Genomic DNA, 23924 nt, shown 5'->3' on the forward strand with positions numbered 1-23924 from the left:
CTGCCTGAGGCCGTTACCCTGAGGTAACGGTCGGCGGCGGGAGCGCTGCCGTTCCGTTGGCGGCTGCGGCGAGGCAACGCCTGGGCCGGGCCGTGCCCCTGGGGGCGGGGAGGGCCCCGCCGCCGCGCGCCCTTTCCAGCCCCCTCGGCGCGGAGGGGGAGCGCTTCCTCCCCGCGGATGGGGCGACGCCGCCGGGCCGCGGGGYCCTCGCGGCGCCCTTCAGGCTCCTCCGGCTCTGTTACAGATTAATTTCTCCCTCCTCCTCCCGCTGGCCTCCAGCGCGCTCTGAATGCTGATACTCTGAATGACGCGTAAACTGGGCGAAGTAATTTTGTTCTCGAGCTGTCCGCGGTGTCGTGGGGCAGCTTATGCGCCTTGGCACTGTTGAACCAGTAATACGTTCATCGGCAAATAAAGCCATCTGCAGATCCTGTTTTGCGTCTGTTTACAAAATGGTACTTGGAAATGTTTATTCATTCTTTTCCTTCCCCTTCCCCTTACTCGTGCTTTTAAAGCAGTGTCCTTAAAAAAAAAGAAGAAGAAGAAGGGAGAGTGGGAGCGAGGTACTGTGTCGTCTGTTTTCAACAGGACGTGGGTTGCTCAAAATAAAAGACCATTTGACTTTGTTCTAAGGCAAAACGAAATTGGAGAGCACACAGGGGTCTCTGTAATAGTTTTAGGACTCCACAGGTATGTAGGAGTTAGCCTGTGCATGAGGCTGTACAAATCTTGTACGTGAGGATTTGTGGCTTATTTGCCTTAAAATTTAATTCATATGATTCAGAAAATACATTTTAGAAGCTCTCTGTTTATGCAGTAGGATTACTAGTCTCTTTGTCTTCCTATCTGAAAGGGTGGATTGGCATTTGTAAAGTTTTTGCACGATTAGGTTACTGTGTCTTTACTAGGAAAGATACATAAGAGTTATGCCAAAGAAAAATGTTTTCTTTCAGGTATACTTCTCCTATTTCTTGTTCTTAAACATGTCCAGGTTGTGGGAAGATTTGCACTCTTTCCAGGAAAAGAAAACACCAAATGAATTGAATTTGCTTTTTAATCTTAAACCTGTAGCCTTCTATGACCGTGAAAAAGCCGCAGTGGTCTATCTTTTATGGAGAAATAAGAATAATTCACTTAGATATTGTTAGAAGCTTTTAAACTTACTCTGTACGTAGGGGTTTCTAGGCCAATTTGGGATTTTTCATCTGAAAGCATTACTGCTGCAAAATACCTGCTTAATTGTAAGCATGGTGACCAGTCTTTGTCCAGTGCTTCGTAAGTTCAAGAGTATAATTGAGTTTTACTACCTGTAAAATTAACATAGCAAAGGGACTTAAAATTACGGTTCTCTTCTAACTGGAACAAAATGAAGACAGTATCTTGTGAAGGCAGAAACTATCAAAGACCCAACCTATGTTTTATCACTTGAAAGTGTGCTATTGGCAACAAATTTAGAGAAGTTACATACCAGAGGAGATGGCCTTCGTAAACCTTGATATCTGCAGGGAATTCATTGAAGTAGCAACTACAATCTTGCCTTTTTATCTGAAATATAAAAAAGGTGAAATTTTGAAGTGAAAGATTTTCCTTTACTACTATCAAAACTTTTGAATAGTGATTCCTTAATTGATCATACTTAGATAAGGTTGCTTTGAAAAGGAATAAATAATCTCTAGAAATAATTCAAACTGCATAAACATTTATTTGCTTATTTGCCAAACCATTTTGGTCTAATTAGTATAGTTGCATGGTACTTTATTTTGCTAAATTATTAAGTAAAGGGTAGTGCTTGTATGTTGCAGTTTTTAAACAGGCCTGGGCCTCCAGGACCCTCAGGAATTACTAAGATTTTGCCTTAACTCTAGAGTGCTATTTTGTATTAAATTGATTATACCTTATATGAAAGTTACCTCCATCTTATTTCCTTAAAAGACTTGATCTGCTACACTAAGAGATCGTAGCACTTCAACCAGTCCACACTGACCCACTTTAAATAAATGCAGTTCTCCCTTAAGAAGAAACATACATTTAACTTCACAATTTCTGTGTTCCTGAGTTGTAACTGACAGCAAGAAAAATACTGTCACTTACAGTGGAAAGTTTTTTGTTTTTTTCCCCTTAGATTGTCTTTATAAAGAATAGTGAGAAATGTTATTTATTAATGTTCATGCTCTATTGACAAATGAAATTACATTTATTTGTGGATACTTGCATTCATATACTGTATCAGACAGTTAAATAGTGCTGAAATATTTCCTGGAAAGAGAAACTGGTGTGGCTGTGTAGATAGTTATGCTTCCTATTATTTCTCAATGAGTTAAGAGTCTTGCAATATACATAAGTTTTCACAAGATAACAGCCTTAGGTGTATATTTGTTCACTCCTGCGGGATTATTTTCATGTCTTGTTTCTAAATTATTCTACACAGGCTTATATGAATTTTTTAGCTGTTTGTCCTGTTGGCTCTCTTTACTAGAATTTGCCAATAAATTCTATTAAGTCCCAGGTGGATTTTGGTTGTTTATGGCCAAAACAAGTGTAAGATTAAAACAAGAGTAAAAGGTTTTTCCTTAATCCAGTATGCTGTTTTCAGTAGTGTTCAATAGTGGATACATAGCAAAGAAAAAAACAACAGAGCAAGCATATAGCAACGATTTTCCCTGACCTATTCTCCTAGTCTCTGATGATTTGCAGTTTGGGGTTACGAGACCACCTTAAAATGACCATTAATATTTTAAAGAGTTTTAGGATCTGTGTTCTGACAGCAAGTTCAGCACATCTAGCCAGTGTCAGGTATTGAAAACAGATGTCCTTTTAAAGGTCTGTTAATAAGAGTTCGAAATTATTTTTTTTGTTATACCATTTAAAGATGATGTGCAATATAAACCTTCCCTGCTTAAGCAAATTTGATGTTTACGGTAACTTGAACAGAACTGTACTGACTTTTGTGACCTAACACCTGTGCATTTGTTTAATGCCCTAAAAGTTCAATTAGGAACAGGGTAAAGAACCATAAAGTCACAGCACTTAAAATTGGTAGAATTGTGTAGTAAGGAAAAACAGCAAAAGGAGCTTTTTCAGAGGGAAGAAGAAAATTGTGGAATTGCTTCTTTTGAGTTCATTTTTTACATTAGTCTTTATTTAAGCACAGAATCTTCTAACAATCAGCTGTGAGTTTTCCATGCTGTAACAGCGTAGTTTCCTGTAGTTGGTCCCCACATGATCTTTTTCTGTGTTGTGCATTACTGCTACTAACATGCATGATTGACCTGCCAAAGCTGCCTGACAGATCTGGTTGGCCCTCAGTAAGGGAAAAGGCTCTGTGATAAAGAAAATTTCTTGAAAGACTGTTGCTGTAAGGAAAAAAATGGAAAGCTACGTGCTCATGGTCAGGAGCGCACCTAAGACAGATTCAGTGACATATAGATCAATACCTCTAGAGTCAGAAATTATCTAACAAAAAGTATTTAAATAGAAGGGGCTGGGAAAACTTTAATGTAGAAGATGTCATGTAAAAATTGTAGTCAGTTAGAATATACTTTTTGTATGAAAAAATATACATTCCATTAAAATATGTAAGTAATTTTAGGAGGGTAAAAGAATACTTGAATAATAAAAACAATCAGTTAATGGAAACAGGCAACCATAAAGGTTATTTTCAGTGTTGTCAGCATTGCTTCCTTTTATGCCCATCTAGTTCACTGAATAATGTGGGAGTATGTGTGTTTAAGGGCACTAAGCTACGGTTTGCAGATGTAGCTGTAAATCTGGCATTTGCTGTCCCAGTGCTTGGTTCTTTTGTATGCCAAATAACTTTATGCAGCATAGTTTATTTAGCCTGTAAGTTCTCTAGTCCTTTTTCAAAGGAAATGTTAAGATTTCTATTACGTATATGCAGCAGTTGCATATACTGCTGCATCCTCGAGGTGGGAATAGGATGGGACACTGTGGTGCTGTGCTTCAGCAGCTCTGTTGTTCTCACTGCGGTATGTCATTACAGCATGTTGCACTGGCAGCAGTGTAAGTCTGATTCCCTGGGATAATGGTGATCAGCTATTATCCTTGCAGCCTGTCAGATGTTTCCTCATGAATACAGCTGATGAACAGGACTGAGAATAATCAAACTTGAAGGGAGTTCCATGGGCAAGTAAGTCAGGTTCTTAGTCCAAAAGCTCTCTTCTCTTTCCAATTGCAATGATTAATGTGGTAAGGCTTCTCAAGCTAGAGTATTTTTGCAATTCTGTAATGTATGAGGAATATTGAAAGTTTAATAAACCACCAGGAGAGCCTCTGTAGGCAGCTGACAGTAATGCTCTCCAAATATGTGTATTCTGTCATATAAACCAGCTTCTGAGGAAACTTGATATATTTTATAAGTCTATAAATATTATGGAGTTGTATGGCCCAGGTTTTCAGTCCCAAGATTAGGTAAGAGCTGTGAAGCAGACTTCGTATGGATGCCAATACAATCTAATTAAGCTTTTAATTAAGTTTTTGTGGTACTGCTCATATTGGGAAGGTAAGATGTAGGAAAAAGAATTGCTATGTTTCTGCTAAACTTGATGAAAATAAGTGAGTTTTTGGTTGGATATTGTGCTCTTCCAAAGAAAGTGCATCACTTTCCTTAAGTTGAAAATTAGCAAATAAGCTCCATTTTAGGGAAATGATCATTTAAAGAATGTGAAAAATAGAGGATGACAAGTCATCAGGTATCTGATGTTCATAGTAGACTGTCCACAGATCTTTCCAACAAATTGTAAGCGGCCAATGGGTCGTGATCTGCATCATTGAAGTGAAATGTGGAAGTGAAATGTACGTGGAACTGACTGCAGCTTGCATAATCACCACTGCTTAATTGTGACCTTACCGCTACAAGTAACTTATAAGACATCGTATCTTTCATCTGGTTAAGATTCAGTGAAATTTGTTTAATGTTTTATTAAGCTCTTCTGTCCAAAGGAATCTTAACATTTCCTTTGAAAAAGGACTAGAGAACTTACAGGCTAAATACTGATAGATACTGAATCTCATAGTTGATACTATTTTAATTGTTTTTATTTCAATTAACTAGTGTAGTACAAAACTTTGTTATAAATAATTGGAAAATTGATTCTTTACTCAGTAAATACAAGCAGGGGGTGTTCTTTTTTGTAGCTAAAGAAATTAAGCCTCTTTGAAGTGTAACTCATTCTTAAATACTAAGTTATAACTGGTAGTCCTAGCACTGTAATCTCTGGTACAGATAGAAATTGTGTGATTTAGTACTTTTGGGTACTGTCTACCTCACTTATTTTCATTAATCAGTGTTGTTAATGAACTAATTTTCTAAGGACAAATTCTTTAATGATTGTGTTTCAACAATCATCTCCTCCAAAGGAGTCAGTGCCTAAAATCTTTGGAGAGACATGGCATTGTGGATCACTGGAGAATGGTGCAGGACAGCAATAATATCTTGATGTTTTTATTTCATTTGGGGTGTTATGGTTCCCTTGAATATAAAAAAAAATATATTATTTCTTGCAATAGTATTGTTACTGACTAGGATAACAACAACTAGTTGGGGTATCTAGTCATATAGGGACTTACAGGCTTCTTGAATTTTCAGGGAAAGAACTTTCCTTAAAAATGTGGTGAACTCCCTAGTATTTTGATGCTTAGATTATAATTCAAAATAACCTTCTTTATTAGATAACAGGAATGTTTTGACATTGGATTAAACTATAGAATTGTCATGCAAATAATCCATACCTCATTTAATTTAATAAAATCAGAAGCAAATGGATTATTGGATAATAGGATCAGGGTTTGAAGAGCAGAAAGTGGATGTTGGAAGATAAAAAGCAGAGGGGCTTGTGAGAGAAAAAGGAGGTTTGGGCATGATTTGTTCCAATATTACCTAACTGGTAGTTTCTTTCATACATGTAGACTGTATGGTTGGATATAGTAATTAATATTTTGTTCTAATTTTGATTAAATGTGGTTCAAACAGTCTGTGCTCCACAGAGTGAGCTAGAAAACATGAAAGCCAGAACTCTGTGCTTTCCTGTGGTGTGTGTTAGGTCTCTTCCTTCAACCAAATTTGAATCCTTGTCAAGAGTCACTTGTTCTATTAGGCTTGCTCATGGGTTAGGGAAGTATGACTCAGGGGATTTACAGATCTCCAGAGTAACCCTCCCAGAAAGTGTGTGTCATTGGAGCTTCTGTCTCACTGGCTACTGTTCTGAGGATCTCTAGATTATGTAATGCATGTACAGTTTAGTATAGCATAATTATATCTAAATCAGTATGGGATGTGACCACTGAAAGTACCCAAGAGCAAAAAGTAGTAAGCAGATGTTGATAGCTTTTGTTCTACTGGTTTTCTTTAGATGTTTGGCTCGTTACATCATGAATCAGGAAGTCTTCGACATCCCTTTTGGTATTTCTTTGAGGTGGTTTGATTTGTCTGTAGGTATTGGCGAAACAATATTTTCATTTCACATGGGATTAACAGGATGTATCTTTATGCTCTGAGAAGAGCATTTGTATATTTTTGTGCTAATTTGTATTTTAGTAGTTTTTATGGCAACTAATAAACTTTAAAATCCCCAATAGACTTCTGTCCTGAAGCTGTTTACAGAGGAGTACATGCCCTAGCAGTCACAACTTCATGGTAGTCAGGTGACTTCCTTTGACCTCTCTGCTTATTTGTCCTTAGATTAGTCCTCAGAAAACTTCCTTTTTGACCTTGCAGACTATTGACAAAAATATATAAGCAGTAGCCTTGTGGAATAAGTGTCAGGGGTCTCAGAACAGAAACCTGAGTTTTATTTCATTAATTTTTTTGCCTTTTTTATAGTGCAAGAGTGAAGATGGAGAGACAGTTATTGTTGAAAAAGACCATTTCATGGATGACTTCTTCCAGCAGGTAAAGTTGTACAGACTTCACCATGCTTTAAAGATTTTCAGCGTTTTTTTCTCTTTGTCTCTTAATATTTTTATTTAAATATATTTTTCCATCTCCCCAAATAATATACTATGTAATATGCTAAAACAAGTGATGGTAAGTTTTAACTCATTTGTTTATTTCAGGGTATTTTCTGTCTTCATTGCAGTCATAAATTTTATGCCTGCAACAAATTTTGTGCTTTGTTTATGAGGAATTTGATTAAAGAATTTTAATCTTTTCTAATAAGAATAATAACGACATTTAAGTTGTTGGCCAATCGGAATCGATTTGCTATTAAAAATAATCCTGTTTTTTTTAATCATTCTTTGATGCTTAGCTGACATTGGTGGTAGAGTTAGCGATCAGATTATTTTAAAAAATAATTAAAGATTGGATAACTGACAAATATAGCAATATAGTTTTGCCCTGGAAATACCTGGAAATATGTATCAGTTTTTACCCTGGACAATAGTGTCTGCTTGTTTAATCTGCTCTTGCTATCAGAGGACTAATAAAAAAGAATTGTCGAGTTTACTTCCAGTATCCTACTAATAGAGGCTATTGAAATAGAAACTTTCTGTTTCATAGCTTTTAAACATAAGAGAATTTGTACTTCTGGCATGTCATCGGCAGCTGATAGTTTATGATGTTAGGAAGTGACTGCATTTAGAAAAGCTTCCATGGAACTTACAAGCTTATCTCTGAACATGTTTTTGTATGCATCGGCTGTTAAGATTGCAAGAATATTTAAAAGGGAAAGAATCTTGAGTAGGTTGGTTGACTAGTCAGGGAGATGTTATTTAGGGTTGCATAACTAAATGTGATAGAGTAACATTCCAAATTCTCTAAAAACAGAAAAAGATATTTATGGTCTCTCTACAAGAAGAACATGCATCTTTTTCACTGAAACCTGTACTGAAAATGGTTCTGAGTTCTGTTTAGAAACTTATGCCTTGTACTGATTTGCCGCAAAGAATGAATTCAGTTGACATTTTACATATTGCTGTGCACTCAGACTTGGAATTCTAAATTTACCATAATATCTGTCAGTTTTAATAGGGAGCTATCTGATTTATTCATCTGCCACATCTTCTACCGCCTTTAAGGTTTATCCTTCAGACATACAAACTTAGCTAAATGTTTTTTGATGCTTCTATGAAAAAAGGGCAGGGAACAGTTTTGTTGTGAGCAGGAGGATGACCTGCAGAACATGTGTAGTCTTGATTTGTTCAGTAGGAGTAATACCTCAGCTGGCACATTGTTTGTAATCATCACAGTTCAAGGAAGATGTGGACCAGTTGGAAAGAGCCTAAGGACTTCTGTGAGAATGCCAGGAGGTCCAGAATATATAACCAGTGAGGAAAGACTGAAAGAACTAGGGTGGTTTCAAAGAAGAATAACTTCCTTCAGCCATTATCAAGTATGTGAATGCTGAAGGAGGAGATAATCTGTTTTTCACCTCTCTGGTGAACTGGAGAGGTAGTAAAACTCATTTCAGCAAGAAATGCCAGGCTAGTCAGTAACAAACCTTTCTGAAAGTTAGAATAGTGAAACAATATAATAGCTTGCATAAGGAGGTTGTGGAGACTTTGCTTATGGGCCTGTGAAATACCCCCTTACAAAATGTGGGAATATACTGAAATACCTTTTGAAGTCATTTTCAGACTTTTTTCATGTGATTAAGTATATAATTTTGCTGGAAAAGTATGTAGTAGGAACCTGTTATCCCATATTTCACAGTTTGGTATATATGATGTTTCTCATCTAAAAGTTTAGAAAAGATTCTATTTTAACAATTAACTCAGGACTATGGAGTGATTTCTACTGTTTCTTTTCTGAATTGCCTTAGGTGTATTTCTTTTCATCCCAGTATAGCATATAAGTACACATTTGTTTAATAAAAGTGAACTTGTGTAAGGAACTGTTTAAATGTCAACACAGGACTGCTATGCACATGCTGAGATTTGTCAATTACTAATGCTGCAGTAAAATGTTTGAAGGTTTTAATTGAAATGGAATTATTCTAATGCTCTTGTTGCCATATTTTTCTCTTCCTTTAGGTTGAAGAACTTAGAAATAATATAGCAAAAATAGCACAAAATGTGGAAGAAGTGAAGAAGCAGCACAGCATTATCCTGTCAGCACCAAATCCTGAAGGAAGTAAGCATCACTTTTTTTTTTATTTCATGTGTCAGTATATATTTGGAAATTAATTTTGTTTTAGCTATGCATTAGAATAGAATTTAGAGACTAGAGCAGATGTTGAAAAAACACAATTTAATGCAATATATTTTTTAAAGTATTTCAGATGAAAACACAATTTAGACATCTATTATTCTTTTTAAAATTCTTGTTCGAATAAACATATTTTCACAACATTTGTTGCATCATCCACACCAATGCTAGTCTAAAACTCAGCTTAGTGTGGTATATTGAGATTGTCAGTGTTTTCAGAGACTTGGAGACTAATAGCATTTCTTTTTCTTCTTTTTGAAAATGTGGATGTTGTCAGCTGAAGTTCACATGGTGCAGCTGTCACCTTCTTTCTTTTACAGCAGAGGCAGAATCCTGTTCAAAGCTGTATATAGTCTCAGCCAGCTGCCAGATCTTAATACAAGAAGTAATACTGTTTCAGCCTGTAATTATCAGCAAGGGACAGCCTGCTCGTTATTTTAAAAACTGCCAACACACTTAGTGCCAGTATTTAAGGAGAAACTGGTTAACATAGTAGCATTGCATGCATTTTTAAATCTACTTGTAAAATTCAGGTGTTCAAAATCTCTTATGTTGCAAGGGAACATAATCTTTCAAATCCGTAGTGATGACCAAGACATGCGAGTTGCTGCCATTGTACTTCAGCCAGCAGAGTGAGGGTTACACAGTCTGCAGCAGTCAGCTGGTTCATGTGAATGCTGAAAATCTGTGGTCTGAGCTAAATCATCAACTTGTTTGTGCTAAAAGTTATGCTCAACAATGCATCTGAATAGTGTAGGAACATGACATTGCTTGTAATTAATTTATGCTCTGGTGACCAGTGTTGTCAGAACATAGAAATCTAAGAACACAAATCTAGCTAAACTCTTCATGGGTAGTCTGCATAGTATTCTTTAAATAATATAGGCAGTGCATGGTACAGTTTTGTAATGAGGACAAGATGCATGAGTATAATAAACAACAGAACAGAACAAATGCATTTTGAGATGAATCCATGTTTGCACTTGATAAACTTCATTGAACTTTCATTGAACTTTCATTTTGACTAGTAAAAATATTACCCTGGAACTGTTATGTTAATTTTTTTTTAAAAAAAAGCTTGAAATATGTTACCACCTGGTTTAGTTTGTGATTTGGTAATAACATTTCTCAGTTTAATGGTGTCCCATGACAAATAGAAATCTGATAAAATGCTATTATAAATTTCTCCTTTAAAATAGCATATCATACTTTTTTCCTCTGAATTATTTCACTGAATGTGATTATGTGATTGCATGGTTGAGTTGCAGACTATTCCTAGCTTAGTTAGATTACATTTAGTTCAATGTTCAAGTTTTGGGGGGATTTACATTTAATCATTACGTCGGCAATGCAAGTTCTTTATTGCTAATGTTAAAAAGTCTTTTTAATACTAAAACATATTTTTAGACAAAATATTGTTGCTTCAATGAAAAATTGAAGTGATGCAGCCTCTACCATCATATTGGCCAGTCTGGATTTCCTGGTGTTCCTTTTAAGTCACTTCTTTGGGCAGCAGCGCCTTTCTTCTAAGTGCTAGTAGTTGCCCCAGCACAGAACAGGTGCTGCTAAATTGGTCTTTCTCTGTCCACCACAGATTGAGAGGAAGGAGTAGGGGCAGCTGTAAACTAGTAAAGCAGGATCGATGTCACCAGCAAGTTAAGATTAAAGAACCGATACGAGGAATAAACAGTGAGGTACCACAGTGATAAACTCTGAATCAATAAGAGTAATTTGTGGTCTCCTGTTTTTTTTCCAGAGTAGAACAAAATGGCTAACAAACCCAAATGCTAGCCTCACTTTTTAAAAAGTAGTTCACAGAATGGCACAGGAGAATGAAATGAGTAGTCCAAACTCAGCAGATGAGTCCATAATATGGTGGTAATGCTAGTTTTAAAAGTTCTTACCGCCATCTTGCAGTTACAGCTGGGTGGTATGTTGCAGTTTTCTTTATCTCTCAGTGTTTGTTTGTTTGTTTTCCAATTGAATGTGATCCCTGGGAGTGAATGTTTGCATTTGTGGGTTGCTTTTCTCAAAATTATACCTTTTTTAATGACATTGCACATGTCACTTACTAATTACTCCATTTCCCCTGGTCATAGGTAGTAAGTGTCCTTCCAAAGGGAGATGTCATGATTTGTTATCAGTAACTAATGGTTCTGAAAAAATTATTTTTTTAAAGGAACAAAGGAAGAACTTGAAGAATTAAATGAAGAAATAAAGAAGATTGCTAATAAAATCCGAGCCAAGTTAAAGAGTAAGTTGAGAGGAGAAGTAAAATTGCCATCAAACGTAGCCTGCATTTAGGATATTCGGAATGTTACATACTCCTTGCATTGTAGCTGAAATGCTAAAGGTTAACAGCTCCATTATGAATGTGTATATTTTATTGTATACCTCCTGGTAGACCCCAGATTTTAAGTAAATATTGTATATAGCTTATTATTTTAATCACTTTTCATGCTGAGCCTTGAATACAAAATTTTCAACTCTTTGTTTTGGTGTTTATGCAGACTTGTTTTTTGTGTCTATTTGTTGTAAGAGTTCCAGACTGAGCTTGATAATGCACTAGTGGTATTGGAGGACACAAGTGCTATAAGTAATGATCAGAACTGCTGATGTAGCAGGCTTGGCATGCTTCTATCTTCCTCTATTTCATATTCAAACTAGGACCCCAAATCCATACCTTATTTTTCTTTACAATCCTGCTATAGAGTCTACCCTCTTAGACAAATTAGGACCCCTTTTTTCCTTTGTTTTTTCTGAACATACCAACCATTAGAGATCATGAGCTTGCTGGGTTCCCCCTATTTTTCCTATAGTGTCTCTTCCATGTACCAAAGGATTTTCCCCCATGATCTAAGCATTATATCTGAACCCCCTTCTCCTATAATTTACTTTTCCAAAAGAAACAAACAAACTGCTAATGTACAGCTCCTCTCACTCACATAGTGTCCTCCTTGGTCATGCTTCTCAGCTGAAAAAATACAGGTTTGTGGAGTAACACAAAGAATTACAACATAAAGTAATTCTTCTGTATGGAAATATATTCTGCAACTGAAATGCCTTTTTTTTTTTTTTTGTCATACTATGTTTTGGAAGAAATTTAACTGCAAAAAGACAGTCTACATGGCATAAATGTCTACATAGGGAATTGCTTTTAAATTCAGATGAGCTAATTTTGCTGTGGCTTTATTCTGTGGGCATGTACTTAATTGTTCAACATTGGTTTTAAAATGTTTTGACTGTTTACAGTTAGTATATACTTTTGTTCTGTTAGACTTCCTTAAGCACTAGGATATGTGTTTATCATTTAAACTGTAGGAGCAATCTATTTTGTTAGACTCTTTGAAATGTGTTGAGGTTAACAAGTAACTGTCTGTCTCTCAGGAGTATTTAAGCAGTTACTCTGCTTTAAGATCTGTACCAATTGTTGTAATTCTTGCATTAAAAACAACAAAAACAAGAGAAATTAAACCTTGCTTGCATGGGGATGGTATCTCCAAAAAGTGATAACTAGTTGTGTTTACAAAATAACTGATCTACACTATTAAGTAATTGAGCATGACTTACGTTCTTGTGTTGTTCTTAGCTATTGAACAAAGTTTTGATCAGGGTGAGAATGCTAATCGAACATCAGTGGACCTCAGAATACGAAAAACACAGGTATGATCACATAATCATTTCTAAAAAAATTGATTCTTTTACTAAGTCAGATAATGAGTTTCACTTTTCTAAATAGTTTCAGAACTTCATATTCTGTTTTCTTGGAAAATTAATACCACTTTTACTGTGCAGTAGCATTTGTTATATTTAAAAAAAATTTGTTGCATATTTTTTTAATCTTCAAAAACCAGCACTCGGTATTAGCTCGCAAGTTTGTGGAGGTCATGACAGAATACAACGAGACCCAAATTGTTTTTCGAGAGCGCAGCAAAGGTCGGATTCAGAGACAATTAGAAATAAGTAAGTGACCTGAATACTTCTTATAAAAAGCTGAATTATGTTGTTAGAACCTCTTTGTTTTTTATTGCTTAAAAATGGTATAAACCATCATACGTCCTGGATGTCATCTTGAAGCATGTGAATGGGAGGAGGGAGAAGAAGAAACAATTCTATCAGGTGGCATAAACTCTGATGTTACTCTTCAGAACAGTTGTAAAGAAAATACAGAAAACTCATTAATTATTTTCTTTTAAAGTTGCAAGATTATATATGTATGAAACAAAAGATAACGGAAAAGAAACATTAAGCTCACATGCAAAAGCTGCATTTTAAAGATACTGGATATTCTGTAACAAGTGCTATTAAAACCATTCCAAAATTAACATGCTAAACAGCATTTTTGTTACACTATTTGTGTCAATAAGAACATCTGTTAAATTTAGCTGACATGTCACCAGTGCTGCCTTTAGATACTCAGATCATTTGTTCACCAATTCACATGAACTTATTCCACCATTCATCATCAGAAAAACATCTAACTCTTCTCTGAACTTCAGCATCCACTTCTCTGAGCCCAGGTGTCTGAAAAAAACCCATAACCTCTTGTACCTGAAGTTAACCTTTGACTATCTCTTGTAAAGATAAATACATATACTGCTTAAATGAAAAACACAAGAAAGCAAATTGTGAGAAGGCTTTGCTTCTTGCATGTGCAGTATTTAACTCACTGTTTCAGTGAAGTTTATTTGGCAAGTTACACTTCTCTCCACTCATATTTGGAGGAGGAAAAAAACCTCCCAAACTAAAAGTTCTTTCAAATTAATGCTGTTGTGACTCAGTTTGAGACTTTAGCTTTTCCTTAGCACTAAAAATTTTAAGGCAGGTTTTGCAGCATTCTTGGGTATTAGCATTAGGAAAATACTAAAACTGTAATTTTCACTTGACAGGGTACAACTATGTAAGTTGCCACAAATCCCTGCCCTTCCCCTGTGAAATAAATTGCATGTCTGTATATGATGTGTAATCTTTAAAACTGTAAAATAGAAATCTCTTGCATATGCCATGTAACTTAACATTTGCATTTGTCTTCTCACTGTAATAGACAGGATTCAGTTTGCATAAACATGCAGAAGTAAATTGTGGGGTGTAGTGTGAAAAGTATAAGTGAAGTGCTCTACGGGTAATCATGTTCTCTATGTGGAATGTTAGTTGTTAAAATTCTATTTCTCTGAAGATTTCATTCACACGGCGGAGGTGGGGAAGTAAATTAGATACCAATGTGACATGACTGAACAGGTGAACATTGAATATGTAAATCCTGTATATCAAGCTATTCTTTCTGAAGAAAAATATTCCGCTGAACAGGGTTCATATGTACATTGTAAATGTATTTGATCAAACTTGTCTACCTCTACAAAAAACCCTACTCCTCAGAATTCTTAATCCCAATATTGAATCTAGCATTGAATCTGGTTTTCTGACTCTCACTTGATCGCCTGTATACAAAACGGTATCTTGCAAGTGCTAAAGGCTACCTTTCTTCATCCTGAAAAATACTTGAAATAAGAATTTTCCTCAAGTTGATGCCCTTTCTGCTATGGTAAAATTGTATGTTGAATAGTAAATAACTTGATGTTACATGATGTACTGTTATTTTTATCTTAGCTGGAAAGACCACCACTGATGAGGAACTGGAAGAAATGTTAGAGAGTGGTAATCCTTCAATTTTCACTTCAGATGTACGTATTTCTGGTCCAGTAATGTTTGTCTCTTCTGCTATTTGGATATATGTCAACACATAGCTATTTACGTCCATATCCTTTTTTTGTTCTCCAAGATTATATCAGACTCTCAAATTACTAGACAAGCTCTGAATGAAATCGAGTCACGACACAAGGATATTATGAAACTGGAGTCTAGCATACGGGAACTACATGAAATGTTTATGGACATGGCTATGTTTGTTGAGACTCAGGTAAGTGAAATGCGCTTTATGTAAGTGCAGATAGGTTTTTTTTGATCTTCCTCTTTAAAATACGCAGAAACAATCATATTCAGATAATACAAACTTGTTCTTTGCAGTAGTTTTGTAGGTGTAATTTTTTTGTTATATTCCAATAACAGTGTTGTAGATCCTATGAAAATCAGTCTCTAAAGGTTTTTTGGTTTGTTTTAGACAAATCATAACCTAGCCAAATGTCTCTATTGATACTTTGTGCTACAGATAGCTAACGTATGCCCAGTTGAAAAGAAAGTCTACTGAGTATTTACTTCAATATACTTATATTGCAAAACACTTGAATATTTTGTGAATGTGTAAGAAAGAACTCTTTCCTTGCATGTCAGCTAATATCTTGGAAACTTGCTTAGGATTCTCTCGCACATAGTAATGGACTACTGTGGTAGAATTAAATGTGCATTAGGAAGGATGCATGCAATCCACATGTAATATAAAGATAAAATTTCTCTTATAACTAACGTGATTGACAAGTCATCCAGGTAGTCCTTTACATTTGTAAGATTTATCTTGAGATGATGTACGTGAATTCATGCTATTCATAGTCTTTAGATACCAATTTTCTAAAATACTTCTAGTCTTAAAATTATTTAACTTCTGCAGTGAAGATTAATTTTGAGGAGAGAAACTGTTCAATGTAGGTTGAATTGTCCTGAAAAGGACAATCAATTTAATTGGTTCTAGAAGTCTTTTGTTACTTTGATATTAAATTTATAGCCAAAGAAAATAGGTAGCAGTGTTTTAATGCACCAAATATTTCACATGAACCTAGAAATGAACAAAAGTTATTTGTGCATCATTCTTTAACGCTTTGCTGTTTACTGCTGCTGATTATTTCTTCTGATGGACAGAAACACAGGTAATAAATCTACCATGATTTTTCACTGATCCTCCGTTTCATTACCAAAGTTCATTCATCATAATTAATTTGAATTTGCTACATACTGGCATTCTGAACCCCCAGTTGCAAGGAACATTACTTCCTGAAGATACTACTCAGTGTATGTTTTCAGATACTTTTTATCTTCTGTCAAAACGGTCAACATCATTGCCTGCTTCAAGGCATATGAGAGCTTTCTGACCTTCCTAATATGTCTAATAATAGGTTAGCTGTTAAAACATACCTTGCTTTTAAATGATTGTTTTAGATGTTCAGTATTTTTTTTTCCTGCAAAAGGGGGAAATGCTTGCCCTGCCTGTGATTGTTTCTTGTTGGTTTAGAATTTCAAGACCTTGCTTCGCATTCCCTTTTTCCATTATGTGTCTATGCAGAAAATGTCAGCCGCAATACTTAAAACATTGACATATTTAAAATAATTCTTAAAGTTCTATAGCCATTTTAGATGAATTAAAGCTTCACGGATTCCTATAATAAAACTTTTTTCTTTAATAATTTCATTTTAAGGGTGAAATGATCAACAACATAGAAAAGAATGTGATGAATGCATCAGATTATGTGGAGCATGCTAAAGAAGAGACAAAAAAGGCAGTTAAATATCAGAGCAAAGCACGAAGGGTATGCTATCTTTTTGTAACTGCTAATGATCATATTAACTTTGCACAATATGAAGTGACCTTTCTTTTTAGCTGATTTTGTACTCAGTCCTACAAGATAAAATCAAAAAAACTTTTACTTTTTTGTAGTTGTAGTATTTAAAATTAGATTAGAAAATATCAGAAAATCTTCTGATTTCTTCTGTTTTTTGATTAAATTCTTGGACACATTTATAGTATTCTGTTATAAATTAGTATATGCTGCAGAAAGATTTACTAATGTGTTGAATAAGTGTGGTAGTTTTAGTATTGAAACTTGGTAGTACTTAGAGAACAGAAGTCTTTTGCATAATGAGAATAGATAGTAATTCACACAGCAAAAACTGAACATTTTTCCACTTAAGTTGTGGTTACAGAGCAGAAGATCCTAAAATGAGGATTAATGCATTGTGCTAACTGATAACTCTACAGGTCCTTTTTATGAACTATTGTGATACCTGCAGTTGTTCAGGTTCTAAATAAATGTAAATGTTTTTGCATCTTCAAAACTGGCAAGCTTACCTAGATGTGTAGCTATCAAATTACCCATGTTAGCAGGGGAAGTATAATCATTAGTTTTGCTGAAGCAGTTACTACTTAGAATTCTATCTGTAACCTATTCTTTTTAGAGAATTGCTTTTTACCTGTAATACCTGTAAGAGTATTAATTTGGGATGATCCTTTCTCTGGAAAGGGTGTGTATCTCATCTAACTTTTGGGAAATTATTTAAAACAACATTTATGCATTTGCATAAACTGTTTTTGTTTGAATACCTCTTTCCATAAGCCAACTAAATAACATGTTCTGGAGACAAACTGTTAAGTATTTTTTTTTTAATTTTGTAACTGTATATGGACTGCAGAGCAAATGAAGTGTTCCTTTGACATTGTTTCCTCTTTTCAAATCCTTTGAAATATGCTGAGGTGGATTTGAGGGACCTGTATCTCTACATACAGACAGATATCTACAAACTTTAAAATTTTTTTAAATTTATCTACAACTGGCCTGTTAATAAGTATCAACAATCCTATCTCTTTTATCTATTCATAAACTACAGCTTTTTCTGTTTTGATAGCTGTTGAATACATTTGAAATTAGATAGGTATTAATCATGTTAGTTTACCTGTAAAAACTGTTTAGGAAAATGTTTATAGTTATGCAAGAGTATACAGAAAAACTTACCTCAGTTTGAGAATACCGTGGGTTTTTATAAAGATCTAAAAACAGAATACTTTAAAATTTGAAAATTAGTGCAAATCTTAATGTGTTTGATTTAAAAAAACTTATTTTTTTGACAGAAAATATGGATAATTGTCACTGTGTCATTGGTGTTGATTGCCATAATTGGTCTAATTATTGGTCTGTCTGTTGGTATTCGGTGATGGTTGGATAACTTCAGCATGCATGCCTTCCTGCCAGTGTGGCAGTAAGTAACTAATCAACTAATTTTGCTCTTATTTTGCTCTGACAACTTGCTAAAAACAATTACTGTTATACTAATCCTTAATAGGTTTACAGTTAGCATTGGGGGTGGACTTGAACTGGTGGGTCTTCTCCGTCTGTTCTTTAAAGGTTCTATGTATGTGAATATTAAACTGTGACATCTAGTGGTAAGTTAGTGAACTTACAAAATGCAACCATGTTATGTAAGATTTGTCAGCAAATAAGAAAAAGCGACACAACATCAGTTAATGTGTTATAATGCATTCAATTTTTTTATATACTGAAAGTTCATATTGGCAAACAGCCTGAAGAAAGATAGAATATTAGTTACATGTGGAGCTTTATCAAATGAGGCTTTTTATGGTTTTAAATGGAACTGTCAAGAAAAATAGACATCTAATACCTACAGCTCTGAAGCTGTTTTTTCTTGCAGAGCATTCTAAAATTTCCAATTTTTAAGCTTTTTAAATTTGTACTAGACCTGATGAAACTGTCTGATATGTATGTATGTATATAAGGATGTCTGTGAAAGACACTAACCTAAATATAAGGATATGTTTCAGAATTCTCTGGAACCTTTAGCTGTAGTAACCTACTGTTTCTTGTGGAAAACAACACTTTATCTAGTCAGACTATGAAGTTAATTGAACTCTTGTAAGTTCAGCAGAAACTCAACTTCTTACGTAATATCTTAAAAATATTAAGTGCTGTAGGAGACATTTCAGGCAAGTAATTAGAACTTCAGTTTTCTCTAGTGACATCCTTTTTAATGCTAAATTTTTCAGTTATGGTGTCACAGCTACAGTTGTCCTAAGTTTATAGGCAGATAGCAAAATTTACTGTATTATATTGCTGATAGTCAAATACCTGACCTGACTTCAGAATTTGCATATAGAACACTTTTTTCCTTGCAGTATTTGAGATGTTAGTTATATGTTTGTTATACAAACATAGTATAACATATATAATATATATATAACATATAAACTATATGTTTATACTGACACTTTATTTAATACCATTAACTGCGCAATTGTAAAGGTTTGAGTAGGCTACAGATACTTAGCCAAGGAGAATGGCAGTAAGTAGTGTTAGGAATCTCAGATCTTAACTTCATAAAGAAATTGATGCAATAATGAATATTTACTTAATGATACTAACAAGTTGCATGTGGATACTAATTTTTCTATAAAGCAAAATACGGAAATGTTACACAGATATAGCTATAACTTGTAACTATCACGTACCTTAAAGACTAACAGATAGAAACTTACAGCAGCAAGTAACCTTTAAAAAGAAAATCCAAACACTTCTGAGGTTTGGATTTATCAGCATTATTAATTTGCTGTTAGTGTTAAAATTTAAAATTTATTTTTTGTGTGTGTTATATCTATTGAGGTACATTAATCTAGACTTTTTTTCCTCTTTTTGCAGAAAGTGATATTCATAATTATATGTGTAACTGTCTTGCTTCTGATACTTGCGATTATTCTAGCAACAACACTATCATAACAAGCACATTCCAAGCGTTTTGAACCTTCAGAAACTCAAAAAATTCATCTTCAGTAAAACCAAACATGTGTTGTAAAAGATGCCTTATACTGTTGCATGATAATGACCTATTCACTAATGGCTAAAATGAAAAGAAAATCACTCTTAATGTTGTTCATAAATGAAGATCACAATGAAAGAGGATATGTATGGATTTTCATCATAAAGTACATTTGTAAGACTGAAACTTGTTCTTAATTGTTTTGAACTAAATTAATTTCTTTATATCTCAGAGTTATAAATGGTTTCATTAGGCAGATGAGAGACAATATATTGAATTTGGACTGTTTGGCTTTTTGCGATTGCTAATATAATTCTAATTAGGAATTTTAGTACCATATCAGTGCTGCTTTTGTTAGCACTCTTGTGAACATTTTTATAAGAGATGTAGCCATGTCTTTAAATATAGTAACTATTCAGTCAACATATCTAAGCTTTATACCTAAAAATTCTTTCTGCAACAACTGCTAAAATATTTTATCCTAAAAGGACTGATTAGTTAGCTAACTATCTACCTACTGCATTATTTTTTTTTTTTAAAAAAAAGCTTCTTTCAATTTTTTCCATTTTTTGACATGATTAGGGTTAACTGCTTTAAAATTTTTTTTTGCCTGTATAATCAGGAAAATTGTGATGTTTTCCAGTAAAAGAATACAATAATGAAGCACACAGAATTTGAACTTTAGCAGATAATTTTGCAAATAATCCTTTTGGTGCAAATGGAACTGATGGATCAGTTTAGCCTTACTGTTCATATGAATATGATAAAAATCACACTTTTTCCTCTATAAAGCCAAATCAAGATTTCATTTTCAGAAGGCTGCTTATGTTAGTGTGTGAATACAGCTCATAGGGACAAATGAACCCCCTCAGAAAACTCCCAAATGTAATGCAAACTAAGACACTGATTTGTTATTCAACTTACGAATTATATAACATATATGAAGTGTTTTAGTGTATACATATCTGTTGTAATGATAGCTTGGAAGACTTAAAATGTAACCAAATAACTGCATTTAATGTTACAGGTTATTTTTGTATTTTATCTTCTATGTAAAAATGTCACTTGGATTTTTGATTTCTCATTGTTTATGGATATCCATGTAGATATGTAGATATATTTACACTATAAGAAAAATACATAAAGTATAATAGCTGCCTTTTTAAACTGTCTAAAACTATACTTGTCAATGTTTCTAGATATTGTTTCAATTATAGATAATATTAACTGCAATAACTGTTATAAATGGTTAGAATACTTAAACATATGTTTTACTGAAAGTGTCTGAGATCAAAGTAACTCACTAAAAATCAGTCCATGTGATTTTTCCTTCATGAAGTTCAGCAAGGTTTACAATGTGTATTGTATGTACGAATACTCCTGTTTTTGTTGCCCAAATGCACTGTGATTATATACTGGATCTATTGATATGTCAAATATGTCTTAAAAAAAAAAAAAAGCTTATTATTTGTCTCTTGCAAGCCAGCCATAAAGAAGGCTCTTGAAAACCATGAGCTTTTATAATGAATATATTTCTTTACCTCTAAGTCCAGAACACTCACCAATGGTTGTGAGAAAGTTTACATACAAAGTAAGGGGGATTGTTTGACTTAATTCATCTTAAGTAAAATATATTCTATTCTGTAGTTTTCTAGATTTTTATCAATAAATATTATTTATAGAAATAAATTAGTTCATGGGGGAAAAAATCCATTTTGCTGCCTAATTGCTGGTTATCTGAAATAGCCCCCAAAATACAGTCATGTTGTGTGTTCTACTTCTAATGCGAGACTTTGCCCAAGTAGATGAGAAATCTGAATAGGCCACTTGATAATTTTTTACTAGTTATACCTGCCTCCATTTGTTTTTTCACATGAATCTCTTGGTTTTGCTTTTTTTTCTCCTCTATTAAGATCAGAGGGAGGAAGTCTCTAACCTATGCATTAATAAATTTATCTAAGCAAGTGCCTTGTGACTTTTTATATTTATGATGTTATTGTGATGTGTATTGACATTTCCAATAAATGTTTAAATAAGGCTTACATGTTTTTGTAAATGCATGTCCAACTGTTGATATCCTTAGGCCTTAGAATAGAAGTTTTAGTAGTGTGTTTCCTGAAACTTTTAATCAAAAAGTGTAGAAATTAACAAATTAGGTGTAGTGATGATAATAAGTTAATGGGTTTTAGTCATTTAAAGTTACTGCCCATAGAATTTTACTTTAACATTAAACTTTAAAAACATGGCAGTTATTTATTAGAATAAAGCTATTAATGTATTCCCAGGATGTCCTCCAGAAGTGCATTTTTCACTATGCAGAGTTAAAATAGTAACTTCCTTTTCCCTGCCCTGCCGCATCTTTTCAGCTCCAGTAACTGGAAAGTCTGGAATAGATTCAGGGTTTTGATGTACAGGTGGTTCATAAAGCCTTTCCCATCTGTGCTGATGTTCAAATTTAGTTTAAATTAGTATTTTATTTTCATAGCTTTTTGCTGACATGCCACTGAGTGGTGTAAAGGCACATTGTCGTGAAGCTGTACCTGTCCTCTCCGGGTAACCTTGCTCCTTTCAGCCGGTTGCGTGTAACACGGCCCCCTCTCACTGACCCCCTGCAGCAGCCCTAAGCAAAACCAAGCAGCCTGCTGGGAGCAAACAGCAGTGGCAACCGCGCAGACTGGAGGTGAGGAGGAACCACTGCCCCCTGCGAACGGCAGCACGCTCCTGGCGCTCCCCTGCGCATCATGCACTGAGGTACATGCCCCTCTCAAAGTCTAAGTGACAGTCAGTATTACCCTTATGCAGCACTACTCTGACACCTGTATTGTCTCCTAGTTTCGCTTTGGTTGTGCAAACAGCTTTTTCAGGGAATCTGAAAGATCTCACTTACTTTCATTCAGTGCTGTATTCACACAGAAATTCTTGTTACAGTTCCTGTCTCAATTTAATACCAATAAAGATATGCCTGCAGAGTTAATACTGAAGGAGTTAAAAGTTGGGAGTTGGCCAATTTGCAAGCAACTGTAAGATAATTCAGCATTTATGGCTAGATCTATACACACATACATATGTTTGTTTTTGTATCCAGAAAATTTGATAAGAATGGGAATATTGAACTTAGCAATTAATAAGACACATTTGTCCACAAAGGCTAACTAAGAAAGAGAAAGCATAGGAAATTTTTTAATGATTGCTCTTATAAAGCTCTCTGCAACCAAATGCAATTCTCAGATTATGTGTGCACGTATCTCTGTGCTGCTTCTTACTGCACTGCCAGAAATCCTGTGGGAAATGCACCAACTCTGAGCCTAAGTGAGTTCAATAAAATGAACTAAAGCTGTTTCAAAAGAATTAATTTTCTCTTTGCTTCTCTTTGGTCTGTAGTGTAAAAACACAGACCAGACATTTTTAGGTAATGAAGCACCTGTTTAGCATAGCAGTACATTAGTATTGATGAATATAAGCCTGATAAAATTTGAGAAGTAGTGGGAAATGAGGGAATTGCTGCCCAAGAGAAGGGACATTTTTCCGTATAAAAACAAATCTTTTAATATAACTTAGCTGCAATTAGTGCATTAATTATAATAAATAAAAAAAAAAAAAAAAAAAGAAAGCTCATTTTTGTTTTTTAGTCTAAGTTACCCAATAGTAAATGTAACCTGATATGTTCTTGGGGCTCGTATGTGACTTCTGAAAATAACCATGGCATTCTTCCTCATACTGCAGTTAGTGGGATCTTTGCACCTGTGAAGCAGTTCAGTCCTTTATGTCATATACAGTAACTGACATAGTGCCATTTGCAGATTATTTTAGTTACCTCTGTCAAACATGCAAAGTTCTTCTGCCAGTAGTAAAGCGCTTACTACTGGCATCAGCAGTAAATCAGAATTGGAATAAAAAGAGCATTTTTATAAGCACTTAAAATTGAGTGCTGAAGAACAGAAGTATTTCTAGAATAAGGATTTTTTCAAAGGAAAATACATAGAAATGGTAAGTAATCACAAAATAATTGTGATGTTTATAAATTGTGAAGAATACTTGCTTTTGTAGGCTGTATTTGAATCTATTGCAGATTGGGGAATAGAAGGATATCTATCTTTAGTAGTAAATAGTCCTTAGAAAATGGGTAAGCTATGAATTACAAATAGCTAAAAATATATGGAGGATTTTGTGGGTTAGGAAGAAAACAAGAATTATTTTATGTATAAAAATTGTTTCATATGTTTATACTTAAGAGAGAACACAAGGCTATATTTGGTCAGCATATGCTAGTTGC

The 23924-nt window shown here is 34.4% G+C and overlaps 1 protein-coding gene across 1 annotated transcript; it reads left to right on the top strand.

Moving 5' to 3' along the window:
• Nucleotides 1-6818: 6818 nt before the first annotated feature.
• Nucleotides 6819-21689, top strand: STX2 (syntaxin 2). Its single transcript, XM_085321028.1, has 9 exons — nt 6819-6907; nt 8989-9088; nt 11343-11417; nt 12753-12826; nt 13018-13126; nt 14771-14844; nt 14943-15080; nt 16528-16638; nt 19534-21689. Exons 1-9 carry the CDS (start codon nt 6887-6889, stop codon nt 19609-19611), a joined length of 780 nt encoding a protein of 259 aa, XP_085177154.1. The 5' UTR covers nt 6819-6886; the 3' UTR covers nt 19612-21689.
• The last annotated feature ends 2235 nt before the right edge of the window (nt 21690-23924 follow it).

This window comes from Rhea americana, unplaced genomic scaffold (assembly GCF_003343005.1).
Source record: "Rhea americana isolate MKP2758 unplaced genomic scaffold, rheAme1 scaffold_68, whole genome shotgun sequence".
Lineage (NCBI taxonomy): Eukaryota > Metazoa > Chordata > Aves > Rheiformes > Rheidae > Rhea > Rhea americana.

Coding starts and splice junctions, on each gene's coding strand:
- STX2 (XM_085321028.1), top strand. CDS start 6,887: ATGGATGACTTCTTCCAGCAG. Junction 6,908..8,988: donor TGGATGACTTCTTCCAGCAG/GTAAAGTTGTAC, acceptor CTCTTCCTTTAG/GTTGAAGAACTTAGAAATAA. Junction 16,639..19,533: donor ATCAGAGCAAAGCACGAAGG/GTATGCTATCTT, acceptor CTCTTTTTGCAG/AAAGTGATATTCATAATTAT.